General features: G+C 47.2%; 1 protein-coding gene across 3 annotated transcripts in view; it reads left to right on the top strand.

The window, feature by feature from the left end:
* Positions 1 to 3,002: 3,002 nt before the first annotated feature.
* Positions 3,003 to 20,173, top strand: part of LOC140430708 (11-beta-hydroxysteroid dehydrogenase type 2-like) — a 107,721-nt gene continuing 90,550 nt past the window's right edge. Inside the window, exons 1-2 of one of the 3 annotated variants that reach the window (XM_072518370.1) lie at positions 3,003 to 3,554; positions 12,155 to 12,367. In XM_072518370.1, the coding sequence (XP_072374471.1) occupies positions 3,158 to 3,554; positions 12,155 to 12,367 (610 nt within the window). In that variant the 5' untranslated portion in view covers positions 3,003 to 3,157. The remainder of the gene's footprint in view (positions 3,555 to 12,154; positions 12,368 to 20,173) is intronic. The other 2 variants (XM_072518369.1, XM_072518371.1) reach the window with 2 other exon arrangements.

The raw sequence follows: 20,173 nt of genomic DNA, 5'->3' as shown, positions 1-20,173 counted from the left end.
AACGGAACTGGTCCAGCCATACAAATACTGTTGATACAAGAGCAGGTCAGAGGCTGGGAATTCTACAGCGACTAACTCACCTCCTGACTCTCTAAAGCGTCGCCACCATTTACGGCCTAAGGCAGGTGTTTGATGGAATACTTTGCACTTCTTAGATGAATACAACTCCAATGAAGTTCAAGAAGCTCAACGTCATCCAAGAAAAAGCAACTCACTTGTTTAGAATCCCATCTGCCACCTTAAATACTCACTCCCTCACAGTTAGTGCACCTTGACCACATTGCATATCATCTATAAGATTGCTAAGGATCTTTCAACAGCAACATTCAAACCTGTGACTTCTACCGTCTAGAAGAACAAAAGCAGCAGATGCATGGGAGCAAAGCTGCCGCCAGGATTTATCATCGTGGCTTGGGACGATACTGTCATTTCTCCACTGGTGATGGCTCAAAATCTTGAAACTCCATCCTTCCTCTTAGGTGTACTTGCATTACAGAATCTGCTGTGGTTCAAGAAAGTGGCTCACCATTACCTTCTCAAAGGCAATTGAGGATGGACAAAAAACGTCCTTTATGATGCTCACATCCTGTGAATGTATACAAACGATAGGATTGAACGGCAGAGATTTAGATGTGCTGAAATGTACACAGTGGAGAATAGAAGGTTGGCCACAAAGTCTGATCTATCCCCACTGCGATGGCTTGACTATCATCCTTCCTGGTTGCTAGATACTGTTCCCAAGACTTCCTTGGCTGTAGCCGCCTGCCTCTTGTTGCCCTGCTGACCATTGGTCCGGCTGTCAATTAATTGGCTGGCAATGGAAAATGGATCAAATAAACAGATTATTTGACACCTAATGGCTATTCTTCTAAATCTTCCCTGGAAATAGGTTTCCACAGGTTCAAGCACAGGCCAGGTCCTCAGTTCCTACTGTCCCCCAAATTTCAGTCTTCATGATTGGGCAATAGAAACCGTAAAGGGGCTGTTTAGCACAGGGCTAAATCGCTGGCTTTGAAAGCAGACCAAGGCAGGCCAGCAGCACGGTTCAATTCCCGTAACAGCCTCCCCGAACAGGTGCCGGAATGTGGCGACTAGGGGCTTTTCACAGTAACTTCATTTGAAGCCTACTTGTGACAATAAGCGATTTTCATTTCAAAATAAACGGAGTTGACGTTTTGAGTCCCTGTGACCCTTCTGCAGCTCGCCCCATAGACGCTGCCAGATTCCTTGCTTTTTTTTTCAAATAATTTTTATCCAAAATTTTTCACAGATTATCACAATAGAAACCCCCCCCCCCTTTACACAAATAATAAAACAACACGAACAACGGTGCATAAATAAACAAATAAATGTCAAACAGTAAACAATAGCGCATCCCCGACCAGACACGGACCACTCCCCCCCCCCCCCCCCCCCCCCCCGGGTTGCTGGTGCTGACCATCTCCTAACGCTCCACCAGGAAGTCTAGGAACGGCTGCCACCGCCTGAAGAATCCTTGCACAGATCCCTTTCAGGCAAATTTCACCTCCTCCTATTTAATAAACCCTGCCATGTTGTTAATCCAGGATTCCATGCTTGGGGGCGTCGCATCCTTCCACTGAAGCAGAATCCTTCGTCGGGCTACCAGGGACGCAAAGGTCAGAATACCAGCCTCTTTCGCCTCCTGCACTCCCGGCTCGTCCGACACCCCAGATATTGCGAGCCCCCAGCTAGGCCTAACCCTGGAATTCACTATCCTTGACACCGTCCTCGCTACGCCCCTCCAGAACTCCTCCAACGCTGGACATGCCCAGAACACGTGGGTGTGGTTTGCTGGGCTCCCCGAACACCTCGCACATCTGTCCTCACTCCCAAAGAACCGGCTCAGTCTTGCCCCGGTCATGTGCGCCCTGTGCAGCACCTTAAATTGTATCAGGCTGAGCCTCGCGCAAGAGGAGGAAGAGTTTACCTTTCCCAGGGCCTCCACCCACATACCCTCGTCGATATCCTCCCCCAGCTCCTCCCACTTACCTTTTAACTCCTCCGCCGAGGCCTCCTCCTCCTCCTGCACCACTTGATAAGTTGCCGAGATCCTACCCTCTCTAACCCCCCCCCCCCCCCCCCCCCCGAAAGCACCCTGTCCTGGACCCTGCGCGCCGGCAGCAGCGGAAACTCCACCACCTGTCGCCTAACGAACGCCCTTACCTGCACATATATCTGAAAGCATTTCCGGGGGGAGCCCAAATTTCTCCTCCAGCTCCCCAAGGCTCGCAAACTTCCCGTCTATGAACAGGTCCCCCATCCTCCTAATACCTGCCCTGTGCCAACTCAGGAACCCCCCCATCCATTTTCCCCGGGACAAACCGATGGTTCTTCCATATCGGGGACCACACCAAAGCCCCCACCTCCCCCCTGTGGCGTCTCCATTGCCCCCAGATTTTGAGGGTCGCCGCTACCACCGGGCTCGTGGTGTACCTCGTCGGAGGAAGCGGCAGCGGTGCCGTCACCAGCGTCCCCAGGCTCGTGCCCACACAGGACGCCGTCTCCAGACTCTTCCACGCCGCCCCCCTCCATTACCCACTTACGTATCAGTAATGGTAGCCCAATAGTACCCACATAAGTTTGGCAACGCTACCCCCCCCCCCCCCCCCCCCGTCCCTGCTCCGCTCCAAGAACACCCTGCTCACCCTCGGGGTCTTCTTCACCCATTCGAACCACATAATACTGTTAACCCGCTTAAAGAAGGGATCAGGATGGGGAGGCACTGAAAGCCAGACTCCTTGCTGAGTTTGACCAGCACTTCCTGTTTTTATTTCAGATTTCTAGCAACCACATTTTATTTATAATTGGGCAGCTTAGTTTACGGTGACACAAGTCAAATCCCTATTTTGTCATGATCAGAGTAATTCAGGAATAGTTTGGGGATTGCATTCCAGACATGAACCCCTCCTCCCCCCGCCCCCCCGTCCTCCGGGAAACTTCTCTAAAACAATGGTGTTCATCCTGACTTTTGGCCCCCACCGCAGTAGCAGTCAGTGAACACAGCAGCATGACTAACTGTACAAAATGTTTTAATGAATTAGAACAAGGGAATATTTTCTTATGGAAGGCACATTGTCCAAACATTACTTCACTGCTGGTGGATCGCTCCACCCCATGACTGTCACGCACACATGCGATGGGAGTTTACTCTTTGGGTAATGAACCGAGAAGGTTTTTGTTGAATTGTGCACTTCGACTGGTTTCAATCCCAATACGCGGAAGGACTGCAGGAAAGCAACTTTCGGGTGGAATGGAGACCAGCAGTACCTCAGCACTGGGCCTGTATGGGTTCATCACTGCTGCGTTTGGGGCAGCAGTCACCGTCCACTTTCAGAAATCTGAAGCGCGTTTGAACGTGAACCCTGTCACCGGCCTGTCTTTGCTGCTGCTGTTTGCCGCCGAGTCCCTGTTTTACATCTACTTACCGCAGTGTCTGGGGCTTGTACTTTTCGCCCTCTGCTGCGGTCTGGTTTATCGATGGATGTGCTCCAATGGAATACTCTCTCCGGAAGGAAAAGCTGTTCTGATCACTGGTAAGCATAACCGAGTTTTTCACTGTCACAGGAATTTTTTTTTTAATATCATAACTTGCAGGGCTACGGGGAAAGAATGGGGGAGTAAGTCCGAGAGCTGGCACACACGGGCCAAATGGCCTTCCAAGCTGTCACCATTTGGTGATTTATAGTCTGCCTAAAGAATTGAATGGGGACTGTTCTATACTTTAAATGCATCTGGGTGTTTATCTAAATAACCACTGTAATTTTCTTCCAGACCATTGGTAGCCTTTGTTGTATTTGAGATGGAGATCTGCTTCCGGCCACAAGACCATTTCCCCACTCCCATAGCATCACCCAACTCCACCCTTTTATATCATTAATTATTCTTGGTATTAAAACAGATGACAGGGCAGGGGTAGGCTGGGGGAGTGGGGAGGGGAATGCGTGTTTTGGGGTGTCTTCTGGGGATCAGGGGTGTGGGGGTCCTCTGGGGAGATCAGGGGTTCGAGGGGGGGGGGTCCTCTGGGGAGATCAGGGGTTCGAGGGGGGGGGGTCCTCTGGGGAGATCAGGGGTTCGAGGGGGGTCCTCTGGGGAGTTCAGGGGTGTGAGGGGGTCCTCTGGGGAGATCAGGGGGTGAGGGGGGGTCCCATGCATGGCTTAGTCTGGGGCTTTAAAATAGTTACTCTTAAGTTCCTCCTAACTCATTCAGAGTAACTATGAGGGTACAACTGGCAGAACCACCCGAAGTTAGCGATTTAAGTCACTTTGTCAGATGGTTACCAGCCTAGTGCAATTGTCCAGGGGAAGTTAGCACTTCAAGACAATTGTCAGGTAAACCCTTATGTGGGAACTTCCAAGAGTGATTCCCCAGCATGTCTTTGGGGTACCTCCAAATGCAACACTGGGGAGCCAGTAAGTTATGGCCCAACCTTTCAAGTCCAATGTGACTTCTTTGGAAATGAAGAGGTAGGTTTTCAAAAGGAGTTGTGAGTCCATTAAAGTACTTAAAGCTAGTGAAAGGAGGAAAATTACATTTCCATGAAATAAATTAAGACCCCCCCATGTTACACCAGTAGCACATACATCTTCCCCTCTCTTTTTCCCTCTTTCTCCTCGTCTGAAATTCTACTGAAATTGTCCAGAGTGTTTGAGAAGAGACTTCTTCCTCTGCCTCATTGCCCCCATTATTTGTGTAATAAAACTAGGTTATAATTCTTATGGCACCACTAACTCAAAGTACTATAATAAGTACCTTCGATTTGGAATTTGGCTGAGAATTCATTGTCCAAATTGGATGCCTTGTTCTCAAATAAAAGCGACCATTCAGGCAAACTAATAATTCAATCTCTTCAGTACAACCTCTTCACATGCTATACATAGCTCACTGAACAAAGAATTTCCATTGTTATATCTCTCATGTAATGCAAACCAATATTCCCTTTCTCCTGACTGAAAATGTGAAATATTTCTGAGAAATCAACTCACCTGTCTTAGGATAAACATCATTCCCACATTAATTTTGACTGCTTTAACACCAGAATACCAAATTGTCTGAGGTTTAAATACTTACGCACACTTTACGCTGTTCCATTTTTATCTGTTCTCTACTTACTTAGGACTAACATGCAGCATTTCAGTGCTTTATTTGTCTGTGGTTTTAAAATTACTATTTCATGCAAATAACTTTGCAATTGTGATTAAAATTCACCCTTAAAACCCCTTAATTGAATTAAATATTATTCTGATTTCAGTATCATTGTGAAAGAAGGCAGTGGAAAACTACAAATGCTTTGTTTTTGTTTCAATATCCTTTATCAAGTGCACAGTAAACAGTCTCTTTTGGTCGGTTCTTGGTTTCAATGTTAAATGTATTGTGACCAAGGCGGCTGACATCGCTTAATGACGGTAGTCCCATTCTTCACTTTTAATGCAAACTTAAGGAACATTAAGCCCAAATTAAAGTTGTAATATTAACAAATGTCTTATAAAAAGCAGCATTTTTGAAACGTTTTGAAAAAAATCCAAATTTCCAGTGTAGTAGCTACATGTGCTGCAATAAAATATCAAAGAAAATGTAAATGTTTATTTGCCCACTGCAAAATACATGTTCATTTTTGTTATAACCTGACCGGAAGCCAAGGAATTTGCAACCTCATCCCTGTGACCTCACCTGAGTGATCTCACCAGATGAGAGGTGTGGAGCCATCCCGGAAGCCAGGGGGCTCTGGGACATAAATAACTGGCCCAAATTTGGACTGGGAATGGGAGACCCTTTGGAGAGTAGGAGGTGTAATATAATAGGTATAACAAATTGGAGTTTTCTTATAGTCATTGCGTCCGAGTGGTCACTTGCCTGGAACTTTACACTGGTGACGGAGGTTAAGTGGAGTTGCAGGAGATATCATTTCCTTAAGACCAGACCATCTCGACTAGGTCTCAGGAGGCCTTATCCAGGCTGCGGGTATGCCACTAATCGTAAAGTTAGACGTGTTTGATGCCGAGACGGGTTACTGGATCCAATATATCAAGCAAATGTGCTACTTGTTTCGGCATGACAACACCGGCAGCGACGAAAGACAAATGGTGACCCTCCTTGCGGTCTGCAGGGCAGATACCTACAGCATTATCAAGAGATTACGTTTTCCGGATTCACCTGACACCCGCCAGTTTGCTGAATTTATTTCCTTATTCTGAACCAAAACCACCACTGATTGTCCGCCGATTTCGTTTTTACACTGCTGCCCAAAACTGGGGGTGTCTGTGACCGAATTCCTGGTCCATTCACGGGAACTCGCCAAGTTCAGCCCAACATTATCCGAGGCCCTCAGAGACCGGTTGGTCTGCAGCATCCGCGACATGGCAACCCAAGAATGCCTTCTGGGTGAAACACATCTCGCTCTTAAGAAAGCATCCAAAATGGCCTGGCCCTGGGAGGGCACAGAGCTCCGAGTCCAGGAGCTTTGATAAATGGCAGGCTGTCTTCAACTTAGGTTACCCAGCTGACCCCCTTCCCGTGCTGTAGTTCAGTACCCCTCGAAACCAGGACCAGCGTCAGCATTTTCCCGGCGAGAGACGCCGTCACTCCCACACACCAACCTGCCGGATGAGCACACCAAAGCCATCTGCTGCTACACCCCCGATGACCCTATTTCATGTGTCATGTGAGAGTACCTTTAAGAAATGGGTGTTTAAGAAATGTACCTTTAAGAAATGGAGCTGCTCATGTTACTGGAGTGATGTCAGAGTGTGGGTGGAGCTGAGCTCTACTTCTGCTTTTTAGTTTCAGTTTGAGAAAAGCTTGGGTGTGTCTGTGTTTTTCAGTGAGTTGCATCTGTTTTTAAACAAAGAGCTGTACTGTTGATCTCTGCCATCCAAAGACTATGGATCATTTGGTGAACCCAGAATTGTAAAAGTTCTCAGTATTGAATGTAAACCTAATGTGCTCCTGTTTGAAAGTGTGTTAAGTCTTTTGGATGTTAAAAGGACAGCTTACAGGGTTACTTAGTGTTGTAGTTTTTGGGGGGTGATTTACTGATTTACTGGTTGCTTAGATGTTCAGTGTTGGTTTAAAAAAAAGGTTAACTTGCGTTCATAGAATAAACATTGTTTTGTTTAAAAAATACTTGTCCTTTTCTGCTGTACCACACCTGTAGAGTGGGCCATGTGCTCCCCATACCACAATATATTAAATGTTGTGGGTCAGGTGAACTCCATGATACACTTTGGGGTTCTCTAAACCCTGACCCATAACACATGGAGTGGATTCACCATCTTTTACTGTATCTCAGCACCACGGGGTGATGGTCCGGATCAGTGATTTCCCTATCCAAATGGAGCTCAATACCGGTGCCACCGTCTCGGTAATTTGCCGCCACACTAATGACCAAATCTACTCGGACATCTGTGGTTTGGCTTTGAGGGACACTGACGCACAGCTGGCAACATGTAATGGGGAGCCTTTCAAAATCCGGTGCCTCGTAAGTCCTCGTGGAATACGGGCATATTCAGAAAACCTACCATTGGTGGTAGTGTAAGGTTTGGGCCCCAGTATGCTGGGGCAGGATTGACTGAAGTGTCTACGGCTGGACTGACAACAAGTGTGCCACATGTACCCTGACAGGCCCGTTGTGGTATTGGCGTGTTTCCGGGCATTTTTCAAGATGGACTAGGTGTCACCCAAGGAGCCTCCGCCAAGATTTCAATAGACCCAGAGGCCCAGCTGCGCTATTTTTGGGCCCGTCCCGTCGACCGCTTGGAGCAGTTGAGGATCATCCGCCCGGTGCAGTTCGCAGATTGGGCTGCACCAATTGTGCCAGTCATGAAGCCTGACGGCTCCTTCTGTCTGTGGGGATTATAAGATGATGATGAATCGGGCATACTGTTTGGACCCTGTCCCGGGGCCCAGGATTGAAAACCTATACACACGGCTCAACAGAGGGCGTACCTTTACCAAGCTCGACATGAGCCACGCTTATCTACAGTTTTGGACCCGGCTTAACAGAAATACATGACCATCACCACACACAGAGGTTTGTATGAGTGCACCAGGTTGCCTTTCAGCATTTCCTCCACATGTGCCATTTTTCAGTGCGTAATGGAGAATATTCGCCGAGGATTGCCACAAGTAGCAGTTTACCTGGACGACGTGTTGATCACTGGTTTATCCGACAGGAAAAACATGAAGACCCTAGAGGACGTACTACATTGTTTCAAGGCAGTGTGTGTTTCACGTGAAAGAAGTGGTCTTCTTAGGATACAGGACAGGAATGGTTTGCACCCGGTAGACAACAAGGTACGAGCAATCCGGCAGGCCCTCATACCAAAGGATCCTCTTTGGACTCCGCTCCTTCTTAGGCCTCATAAACTATAATGACAAGTTCATTCCAAATCTGGCAAAGCTGTTGGCCCTGCTGCATCTCTTACTGAAGAAGGGCCAACAATAGTTTTGGAACCAACCGCAACAGATGGTTTTCGATGAAGTGAAACAGCGGATATCATCATCGTATCTGCTGACTCATTTTGACCCATCCAAGCCCCTGTTGTTAACCTGTGAACCCTCACCCTATGGCATCAGGGCTGTTCTGGCACACCATATGGGTGACGGAACAGAACGACCCTTAGCGGTTGCTTCACGCACCATGGTGGCGGCAGAGTGGGACTAAGCACAAATCAAAAAAGAAGGTTTGGCGTTGGTCTTTGGGGTGAAGCGATTCCACCAGTATGTCTATGGACACACATCACGGCTTCCATGGACCACAAGCCCAGTTGGGTTTGTTCAAGGAAAATAGGGCAATTCCTCCTGTGGCAACTGCCCGCATTCAGCGTTGGGTTCTGCTCCTGGCGGCATAGGAATCCCTGTTGTAACATCATCCAGGAACAAAGATTCCGCATGTGGTCACCCTCGGGCATCTCCCGTTGCCCACCCACATGCCGACACCTACTGCATCAGCCAAGGTAATTGCAGCCTTCCATTTCATGGACTCCTTGCCAGTTATGGCAGCCCAAGTAAAGGCATGGACGCAAACTGACCCATTGTTGGCCAGGGTACGCCACATAGTGCTGTATGGGGCCAAGCATCATGCTGTGCCGGAGGATCTGCACACCTTCACCACGAAGGTGGCAGAACTCAGTGTGGTGGTTGGCATCCGGCTATGGGGCCCCCAAGTGGTCGTCCCCAAGCGTGGCCAGGGAGCAATCTTGCAAGACCTCCACAGCAGACACCCGAGAGTCTCCAAAATGAAGGTGGCCCGGAGCTATGTATGGTGGCCCGGAATAGACGCAGATATCAAGACTTTAGTAAAACAATGTACACGGTACCTAGAGCACCAGAAGCTACCCCCTGCAGCTCCACTCCACCCATGGGAGTAGCCAAGCCGACCATGGTCCCGCCTCCATCTAGATTTTGCAGGACATTTTCAAGGAGCAGTGTATCTAATTATCATGGAGGCACATTAAAAATGGATGGACGTCCACCTCGTGACCACGACAACATCGCGAGCCACCACTGAGCGGCTCAGACAAACCTTTAATGTCCACGGACTTCCCGAGGTGTTGGTTTCGGACAACGGCACTTTATACAAGTGCAGAATTTCTACAACTTTACCACCCTTCATCCAAATGTTTGGCTGAACAGGCAGTGCAGACATTTAAGCTTGGCATGCAGGAACAGACCTCCGGTTCCCCAGAGACCCGCCTTGGCCGTTTCCTTTTCTACTACAGGACCAGACCACACACCATCACTGGAGTGGCCCCTTTGGAACTGTGACTGGGACGTCGGCTGCACACACAATTGGGCTTCGTCTTGCCAGACATCGGGGAAAAGATCCGCTACCAGCAGGAACATGCCAAGATGCGCGAGGCAGACCCATCAAGGAATTTGTAGAGGGCGATGCCGTCTGCATCCAAAATGTACCAGAGGGTGTGTTGTGGATCACAGGGACGGTAGCAAAGTGATCAGGACCGGTCTCGTATTCCATACGAGTACAAGGTAAAGAATCGGAACAGGCACGAGGACCACCTCTGCAGCAAAGGCTTACAGGTCCTCAAGGATAGATCAAAGCCCCCACTACCTGCGCTGCGCCTTCCTCTGGAGCAGGCACTTGTGGTACCCAGTGAGGTGGATGGACCCCTCGATTCAGAGATGCGCGAGGTGGACTCATCCGACTCAGAGTCTGACATGGAGACTTTGCCTACAGCAGTAGAAACAGGTCCAGTAAGGACCGCCGGGCTGAGCACAGTGGAACCACCCAGGCTTTCGACCTGCAAACGGCGCTCCCCGGTTCATTATACCCCTCCAGACCCAGAACAGCAGGCATTCGAGAGACAGCCTTGAGTGAAATGAAATGAAAATCGGTTATTGTCACAAGTAGACTTCAAATGAAGTTACTGTGAGAAGCCCGTAGTCGCCACATTCCAGCAGCGAGCAAGGGATTCCACCACCCTCCTCGCTGTCGGGATGGAAGACATAGCGGACTTGGGGTTGGGGGAGGGGGGGGGAAGGATCTGCAACCTCAGAGCCGAGGCCTCACTTGAGAATGATCTCCCTCGATGAGGGAGGGCGGAGCCACCCCCTTAAGCCAAGGGCCTCTGGGATGTATTGTGGGCCGGCCGCAGGAGACTCTTCAGGGTGCAGGAGGTGTAATACAATAGGTACATTAAATTGGAGTTTTCTTACAGTCATCGCTCCCGAGTGGTAACTTGCCTGGGACTTTACAATTCACAAAACATGTCTACATTTAAAATTGAACAAGTAGCTCCACCATTTCAAAGTTGCCAATGGCCTCTGTCCTTTGTCCTGTAAATATCCTGCAAGTTTGAAAGAAAATGCAAACCCTTGGAAACATAGTGGAGTGTTTTGGAAGATGCTCTGGTGAATCTGTGCATCCATCCAGGGAGTACAGAGGAATATGGTCATCTGTCCACACCAAGTTTGCAACAGAAATGAGGAGATGTAGTTGCAGTGCCCCTGGATCTACAACATGACAGACAAATGAAGCAAAGATTTCAGACCAGGGAAATTCTGTTTTGTGGGGGGGAAGAAGAGGAGAAGAGCTCTCTATGGACGACCCTACCCACAGTGGGTTTTCAGGAAGCACTCCTATTTGTACCTCACTGTACGCCTTTTGTCCTCCAATTCAACAAGAAGGTGGTCACAATACTATGCCACCTCCTTCATCAGGAGCTTTAGCCCCACACCAGGTCAAGGATGGTGTTGATTTAAATTTCTATGCACCTGAAACATCCTGGGCGGGAGCAGGTGACATTGTGATGGTTTCCCAGTACACTGCCACTGTATTCGGGAAGATGATAGTTGTCTTGTTTGTCAGGAGAAGGGAATTTATTGTCTTGTCACTAAATGGAGAGAACGAAACTAGGTGAGCAGGTACATGTATTTGCCATGAGAGTGGGATTCCCAGTGTGCAGGGGACCATCATCAATTTGGGTGGCACAGAGGCACAGTGGTTCAAAGACTGCATTCACATGCAATGGATCAGATAATGTATAACGCTTAAGTGGGAGGAAGAAGTGCATTAACCGAGTTTATATAGAAATCTGAACAGAAAATGCTCGAAGTACTCAGCCGGCCAGGCATTTTCTGTGAAGAGAGGAAAAAAGTTAACATTTTGGGTCACTAACATGTCATCTACCCCAGTCTTGGGTGGAGCTGGAACCCACAACCTTTTGACGTGGCGGCTACTGAGCCACATTGGTGTGCTGTCTGTATACTCTTCACTCTCTCTTGATCCCATGTTTGTTTATTTCAGACTTACATGCTTTCTTTTGCTCCTGATTCCGTGACGAAGATTGGGAATTAATTCTGTATGGAGGCTGGAGACCATTTTGACATTTGATTCATATTACGTTGTACATATTGGGTATGGAAAGGAATTCAGTATCAAATGATCAGTTGTGTGATGTGGTTTGTGTGTGTTAGCATACAAGTTTCCTGCACAGGGAAATATGTCCCTTGTCTTATGACAGACAGTAGAAATTGTTAGACCAGAAGAGAACATGGCCCTGAAGCATCATTTTCACTTGAAAAAAATAGCAGGTACTAGATTATCAGACAAGCATGTCCTGACATGCCTTCCTTTAGTTACAGCTGTTTTAAAAACTTGCTTTTCTCCTTATTTAGGTTGTGACACGGGCTTTGGTTACACTTTAGCCAAGCGCCTACATTCTCTTGGTTTCCATGTGTTTGCAATGGTGCTTCATGAAGATGGTGAAGGTGCGCAAGAACTCAAGTCAGTCTGTTCTAATCGACTAACCGTTATTGAAATGGACATTACAAATAGTGCAATAATCCACAAAGTCCAAAAAGAAGTTGCAAAGCAGCTGGAGAACCAGGGTGAGTAGGTTTGCAATGCTCCAGTTGGCTTTACTGTACCATTTGCAGTTCAGAGTGATGAAATTGTTTCTAACTTTCAAAATATCAAAAAGATGGAGTAACCCTGAATCCGCAACTCTGATGAAGAAATGTTGATTGTTGCAAGTGACAACCTTTAAGAAATTGACTGATTTTACAGCAGATAATTTAAAAATGCAAAAAGGAACCAATTACCATAATTGTACAATAGATAGTCCAGATGTATCAGCTAAAAGAGCATCATTCTGATATCCCTGTTATTGTGGAATATTGCAGGATAGTTGGTGATTTTTGAACACCATTTGAATGCTTGAAAAAAAAAAACTGGAAAAGAAACATTGGGAGTCCAATAGTTGATGGCAAAATGAGAAAATCTTCACCAATCATCCATGCTGAGCTTCCAAAACAATTTAACAATGCTGCCTCCAGAGTGTGTGCGCTAAGTGGTTAAAGCCAGGGACTTGTGAGATGTTATCTAGCTAATGAGAAAAACAAAATGATAATTTTGCACGAGTCAGATTGAATCACTTGACCTCTAAAAGAACTGGTAATGTTATTCACGTTAAACGAGATAGGTACTTTTGCCTTTCTATTTCATTGTGTGCCTTTTTGTTTATCTCCTTATCTCGTAATCTCCAGTTCCACAACCCTCCCAAGAGGTTTGTATTTTAGAATCTTATAAGCATCCCTAACTTATAATTGCTGTGCCATTGGTAGCCGCACCTTCTGTTGCCTATGCCCAAAGCGGTGGAATTTTCCCCCTAGCCCTTTCTGACTTTCTTTCCTTCTTCTTACACCTAAACACTCTTTGACCAGACCAGATTTTTGGCCATCTGCCCTAATATCGCTTTATAGGTTCTTTATTTTGCTCCTGTGAAGTGAAATGAGATATTTTCATATGTTAAAGGAAATATATAATACAAGTTATTGTTACTGTTAAGGGTTGAATGAAACAGTATTGCTATTTGTTTGGATCCACTTGTGTTAAGCAAAAAAGACCCTCCCATGTCCTGTAACGGTATTGCTACTTCAGGGTTTCTTGACATCCTTTTACAGATACAATTGGTTGTCAGAAATACTGGGGCGGGTTTCTCTGTCCCGGCACGCCATTGGGATTCTCCGTTTTGCTGATTGGCCAATGGGGTTTCCCATTGTGGGACAGCCCTGCGCTTCCGGGAAACCCCCGGGCTGCTGGCAAAATGGAGAATCCAGCCCAAGATAGATAGCAAAAATAACTACAAAGAACATAACCAGGCCTTGCACCATTGAAACTCCTAAGGATCCCAACCACTCAGTAGCCCAACTCCAAAGATTGCTGGAATCGATTGTTTTAATTTTTCCACTTCCTTTTGATGTGTTTTGCCAAATTAGTACATTTTGGAATGTAAGTACATTTTGATCCATAAGACCATAAGACATAGGAGTGGAGTGGAAGTAAGGCCATTCGGCCCATCGAGTCCACTCCACCATTCAATCATGGCTGATTTCAACTCCATTTACCCGCTCTCTCTCCATAGCCCTTAATTCCTCGAGAAATCAAGAATTTATCAACTTCTGTCTTAAAGACACTCAACGTCCCGGCCTCCACCGCCCTCTGTGGCAATGAATTCCACAGACCCACCACTCTCTGGCTGAAGAAATTTCTCCTCATCGCTGTTCTAAAGTGACTCCCTTTTATTCTAAGGCTGTGCCCCCGGGTCCTAGTCTCCCCTGCTAATGGAAACAACTTCCCTACATCCACCCTAACTAAGCCATTCATTATCTTGTAAGTTTCTATTAGATCTCCCCTGAACCTCCTAAACTCCAATGAATATAATCCCAGGATCCTCAGACGTTCATCGTATGTTAGGCCTACCATTCCTGGGATCATCCGTGTGAATCTCCGCTGGACCCACTCCAGTGCCAGTATGTCCTTCCTGAGGTGTGGGGCCCAAAATTGCTCACAGTATTCTAAATGGGGCCTAACTAATGCTTTATAAAGCTTCAGAAGTACATCCCTGCTTTTATATTCCAAGCCTCTGGAGATGAATGACAACATTGCATTTGCTTTCTTAATTACGGACTCAACCTGCAAGTTTACCTTTAGAGAATCCTGGACTAGGACTCCCAAGTCCCTTTGCACTTCAGCATTATGAATTTTGTCACCGTTTAGAAAATATCCATGCCTCTATTCTTTTTTCCAAAGTGCAAGACCTCGCACTTGCCCACGTTGAATTTCATCAGCCATTTCTTGGACCACTCTCCTAAACTGTCTAAATCTTTCTGCAGCCTCCCCACCTCCTCCATATTACCTGCCCCTCCACCTATCTTTGTATCATCGGCAAACTTAGCCAGAATGCCCTCAGTCCCGTCATCGAGATCGTTAATATATAAAGAGAACAGCTGTGGCCCCAACACTGAACTCTGCGGGACACCACTCGTCACCGGTTGCCATTCCGAAAAAGAACCTTTTATCCCAACTCTCTGCCTTCTGCCTGACAGCCAGTCATCAATCCATGTTAGTACCTTGCCTCGAATACCATGGGCCCTTATTTTACTCAGCAGTCTCCCATGAGGCACCTTATCAAAGGCCTTTTGGAAGTCAAGATAGATAACATCCATTGGCTCTCCTTGGTCTAACCTATTTGTTATCTCTTCAAAGAACTCTAACAGGTTTGTCAGGCAAGACCTCCCCTTACTAAATCCATGCTGACTTGTCCTAATCCGACCCTGCACTTCCAAGAATTTAGAAATCTCATCCTTAACAATGGATTCTAGAATCTTGCCAACAACCGAGGTTAGGCTAATAGGCCTATAATTTTCCATCTTTTTCCTTGTTCCCTTCTTGAACAGGGGGGTTACAACAGTGATTTTCCAATCCTCTGGTACTTTCCCTGACTCCAGTGACTTTTGAAACATCATCACCAACGCCTCCACTATTTCTTCAGCTATCTCCTTTAGAACTCTAGGATGTAGTCCATCTGGGCCCGGAGATTTATCAATTTTTAGACCTCTTAGTTTCTCTTGCACTTTCTCCTTTGTGATGGCTACCATATTCAACTCTGCCCCCTGACTCTCCGGAATTGTTGGGATATTACTCATGTCTTCTACTGTGAAGACTGAGGCAAAGTACTTATTCCGTTCCTCGGCTATTTCCTTGTCTCCCATCACAAAATTACCAGCGTCATTTTGGAGCGGCCCAATGTCAACTTTTGCCTCCCGTTTGTTTTTAATGTATTTAAAGAAACTTTTACTATCATTCCTAATGTTACTGGCTAGCCTACCTTCAAATTTGATCCTCTCTTTCCTTATCTCTCTCTTTGTTATCCTCTGTTTGTTTTTGTAGCCCTCCCAATCTTCTGACTTCCCACTATTCTTTGCCACATTATAGGCTTTCTCTTTTGCTTTGATGCATTCCCTAACTTCCTTTGTCAGCCATGGCTGCCTAATCCCCCCTCTGATAACCTTTCTTTTCTTTGGGATGAACCTCTGTACTGTGTCCTCAATTACTCCCAGAAACTCCTGCCATTGCTGTTCTACTGTCTTTCCCACGAGGCTCTGCTCCCAGTCGATTTTCGTCAGTTCCTCCCTCATGCCCCTGTAGTTACCTTTATTTAACTGTAACACCACTGGCAGTATTATTTACCCAGTCCACCTGCATATTAAAGTCCCCCATGATCACTGTGACCTTTCCTTTCTGACATGCACTTTCTATTTCGTGGTGCATCTTGTGCCCCTGGTCCTGACCACTGTTAGGAGGCCTGTACATAACTCCCATTATGGTTTTTTTGCCTTTGTGGTTCCTCAACTCTACCCACACAGACTCCACATCATCCGACCCCATGTCGTTTAGTGCTATTGATTTAATTTCATTCCTAATTAACAAGGCAACCCCGCCCCCTCTGCCCACCTCTCTGTCTTTTCGATAGGTTGTGAATCCCTGGATGTTTAAATGCCAGTCCTGAACCCCCTGCAACCATGTCTCTGTGATGCCTACCACATCATACCTGCCAGTCACAATCTGGGCCACAAGCTCATCTACCTTGTTCCGTACACTGCGCGCATTTAAATATAGCACCTTTAATTCTCTATTGACCGTCCCTTTTTGTTTTCTTAGTGTGGTGGACCTTGGTTTACTGAGCCTTTCCATACACTGTGTCATATTTTGTGGGATGGGGACTATTGTAACCTCTCCTGAGTTCTGTCTTTTCGTGCTTTTTTGTATTCCTAAGCAGCTACGCTTCCCACTGATTACTTCACCTCTTGGTTCCCTGACTTTCCCTTCCCCCCCCAATCTTTAGTTTAAAGTCCTATTGACCACCCTATTTACTCTTTTCGCCAGAACACTGGTCCCAGCTCGGTTCAGGTAGAGACCATCCCAACGGTATAGGTCCCCCCTGTCCCAAAACTGATGCCAGTGTCCCATGAAAAGGAACCCCTCATTCCTACACCACTCTTTCAGCCACGTGTTAACTTCCGTTATTCTTGCCTCCCTATGCCAATTTGCACGTGGCTCGGGCAGTAATCCAGAGATTATGACCCTTGAGGACAGGTTTTTTAATTTGAATCCTAGCTCTTTATAATCTCTAAACAGGTCCTCTTTCCTAGACTTGCCTATGTTGTTGGTACCGACATGGACCACAACAACTGGATCCTCCCCCTCCCTCTCCAGTATCCTTTCAAGCCGGTCAGAGATGTCCCGCACCCTAGCACTGGGCAGGCAACATACCATGCGGGACTCTTTATCCTGCTCACAAAGGATACTATCTATCCCCCTGATAATAGAATCCCCTACAACTACAACTTGCCTATTTACTCCCTCCCCTTGAATGGCCTGCTGAACCATGGTGCCTTGGTCGGCTGACTCATCCTTCCTGCAACCCTGTTCGCCATCCACACAGGGAGCAAGTGCCTCATACCTGTTGGACAGAGTCAAGGGCGGAGGCTCCTGAGTTCCTGACTGCTGGTTCCCTTTACCTGCCTGACTTGCAGTCACACCCTGCTGTCCCTGGCCACTGGCAGGATTTAAACTACTTACTCTGACAGGTGTGACTGCCTCCTGAAACACAGTGTCCAGGTAAGTCTCCCCCTCCCGGATGTGCCTCAGTGTTTGAAGCTCAGACTCCAGCTCATCAACTCTGAGCTGGAGCTCTTCGAGCAGCCAACACTTACTGCAGATGTGGTCGCTGCAGCTCGCAATGGGATCTGCCAGCTCCCACATCAAGCAGCTCAAGCACATCACCTGACCAGCCATCACTAATTAATTAATTAAATTTAAGTTTATGGTGGGGGCAGCTTCAGCCAATCAGACACTACCCTGCACTTTTAACTGAAAAACAACACAATTAGATTAACCACTTACCTTTCCTGGTTACCTCACTACACCAAACTAGCAAATTCTCACTGTCTGTATCTCTCTCACTCCGGCTGTGTCTCCTTGACCTGTGCAATGCTAGTAATATAATATAATAATGCTAATAATAATAATATAATATGGTACTTACCTCACACTAATGGGTCTTATTATTAGGTTAGAGGAGGAGGGTGGGTGGGAGACACTACACGTGTAGTGTCTCGGGTTTCCTCTCCACCAGAATTTATTGGTTGGGGGGGGGGCCTTCCCAGAAGTCCGCGGGTTGAAAAAAATAAAACAGAAAAGAAGTGGTTTTTTTTTAAAAGGAGAAACTTACCTCCCAGAAATCACTTGCGCACCGCTCCCGCTGAAATCGACTGGCCTGCTCCTGTGAAGGTAAGTGTTTTTAAAGGAGAAACTTACCTCCCAGAAATCACTTGCGCACCGCTCCCGCTGAAATCGACAATCGATCCAATCAGGGCACATGCCCCACCTGGGGAACCAGTTTACCTACTTGGCTCTAAATTTGTTTTGTGAATACAACGTAGAAAAATATTAAAAATCAATTTCATTGGATGTTCAACCATTCTGTTTGTCAATGTACCAGCAATTGTATCTATTTTAAGTTTATTGACAACAAGAATTCAAAAAAATCAGTCATGAAAATTAGTAATATGCTAAAAGCATTTACATGACACCAAGAAACAAAACCACCAGCTCTCAAGCCAGCACACACCCATCATCATCCCCACCAGCAGTAGCCCCCATCGGCAGAAAGGTGCCCAAATGAGCAGGGCAGACCACCGGAAAAGGACACACCAATACAGGGCATGGCGGAAGAGAGAGCGAGAGAGAGAACTCCCTTTACAAAAAAAACAAGACAAATTACAGAGCAACCACTATAAACCCAACAAACAATTAAGCCAATGCCCCCAGCCCTCAAGCCAGTGCACTATTCCCCCTCCCTCACCGGCTCCAGCCTCGCGTCAGTGGAGAGGCTCCTGCAAGCAGCACAGTGATGCACGATCAATTGCACAAAGACTAAAGTTGGGTACAACTGTGGCTTTATTACACTCAGATGCGAGGCCTCCTGCTGCAGCTGGCGAAATGGCAGGGCACTGGAGGTCATGCATATTTATACAGTTCTCCGTGGGCGGAGCCAGCCGGCAGGAGCTACCACGTACCTGTAGTGCAGGTCCTACCTTACATCCCCTAATACAGTGGTTCACCACACACAGTCCACCGGAAAAGGACAGGCAGCGCGTGGTTGAGGAGAGAGAGGGAGAGGGGTACCGGGAAGGACCGCTCAACCCCCAGTGCACAGAAGCAGGATGGCTACAACTGACGAGCACCCAGCCGTTAGGTAGAAACAAAACAATACACAAGAAAAATACAATAATAACCAAGCAATCCCCCAACAATAAACACAACCAACATCAGTACACACAGTACATAGTCAATTGGACCACCATCCTGCTGCTCTCACAGTCCCAGCATCCGGTCTCCGGACATCATCCAGTCCAAAAACTGCAAAAGTGAGTCCTTTCTCGTTCACTGTCAGCCCGGCATTAGGCCAACCAAAATCTGCCCCATGCTCCACTCCCAGCCGATAAGCAGAAAGGCAGCCAGTAACAAGTACAAGTCCCAGGCGTGACAACTGCAGGCAGGCAACCTCTCTCTGTCCCCTGCAAGCAACGAACAGCAGCAACAGGCTCCTCTACCTCTCCACCCAACCAGTCGCAGCACCGTTCACCCTTGCCGCAGTCCAGGCTTCAACGTCCGGAAAAGGCAGCCAGCATTCAGAATAACACACCAGGTCCGGAAGCAGGGTTACAGCCAGAAGCAGCAGGAACTCAGAGAAACGCAACCTCCAGCAGCACCAAGTGCCAATATTCTAAGTTTATTGACAACTCTTGAATACAAATGAATCAGCAACGTGCTACAAACACTCACAAAAATCAGTAATATGCTAAAAGCATTTACAAGACACCAAAAAAACAAAATCACCAGCTCTCAAGCCAACACACACCCATCACCATCACCCACCCCCCCCCTCATCAGCCCCAATGGTAGCCCCACAATCGGTGGAAAGGTGCCCAAACGAGCAGGACAGACCACTGGTGCAGGGCACAGTGTGAGAAAAAGAGAAGGAGCACAGTTCAACCAATAACAGTCTCTTTAAACAAACCACCAGCTGCAAATCCAACATATGGCCACCTCTCCCCCCCCCACCCCTCCCCAACATCGGCGGAAAGGCACCCAAACGAGCAGCGGAGACCACTGGAAAAGGACACAGCGATACAGGGCATGGCGGAAGAGAGAGAGAACACCTTTTGCAAAAAAAAACGAGACAAATTACAGAGCAAGAAACCCAACAAACAATTAAGTACAAGCAAAACCACCAGCACATACTCCCCCCGCCAACCTCCCCGGTTCCAGCAACAGCCCCGCGGCTG

This window comes from Scyliorhinus torazame, chromosome 10 (assembly GCF_047496885.1).
Source record: "Scyliorhinus torazame isolate Kashiwa2021f chromosome 10, sScyTor2.1, whole genome shotgun sequence".
Classification (NCBI taxonomy): Eukaryota; Metazoa; Chordata; class Chondrichthyes; order Carcharhiniformes; family Scyliorhinidae; genus Scyliorhinus; species Scyliorhinus torazame.
The sequence above is the reverse complement of the archived record's forward strand: the minus strand, read 5'-3'. Positions and strand labels throughout refer to the sequence as shown.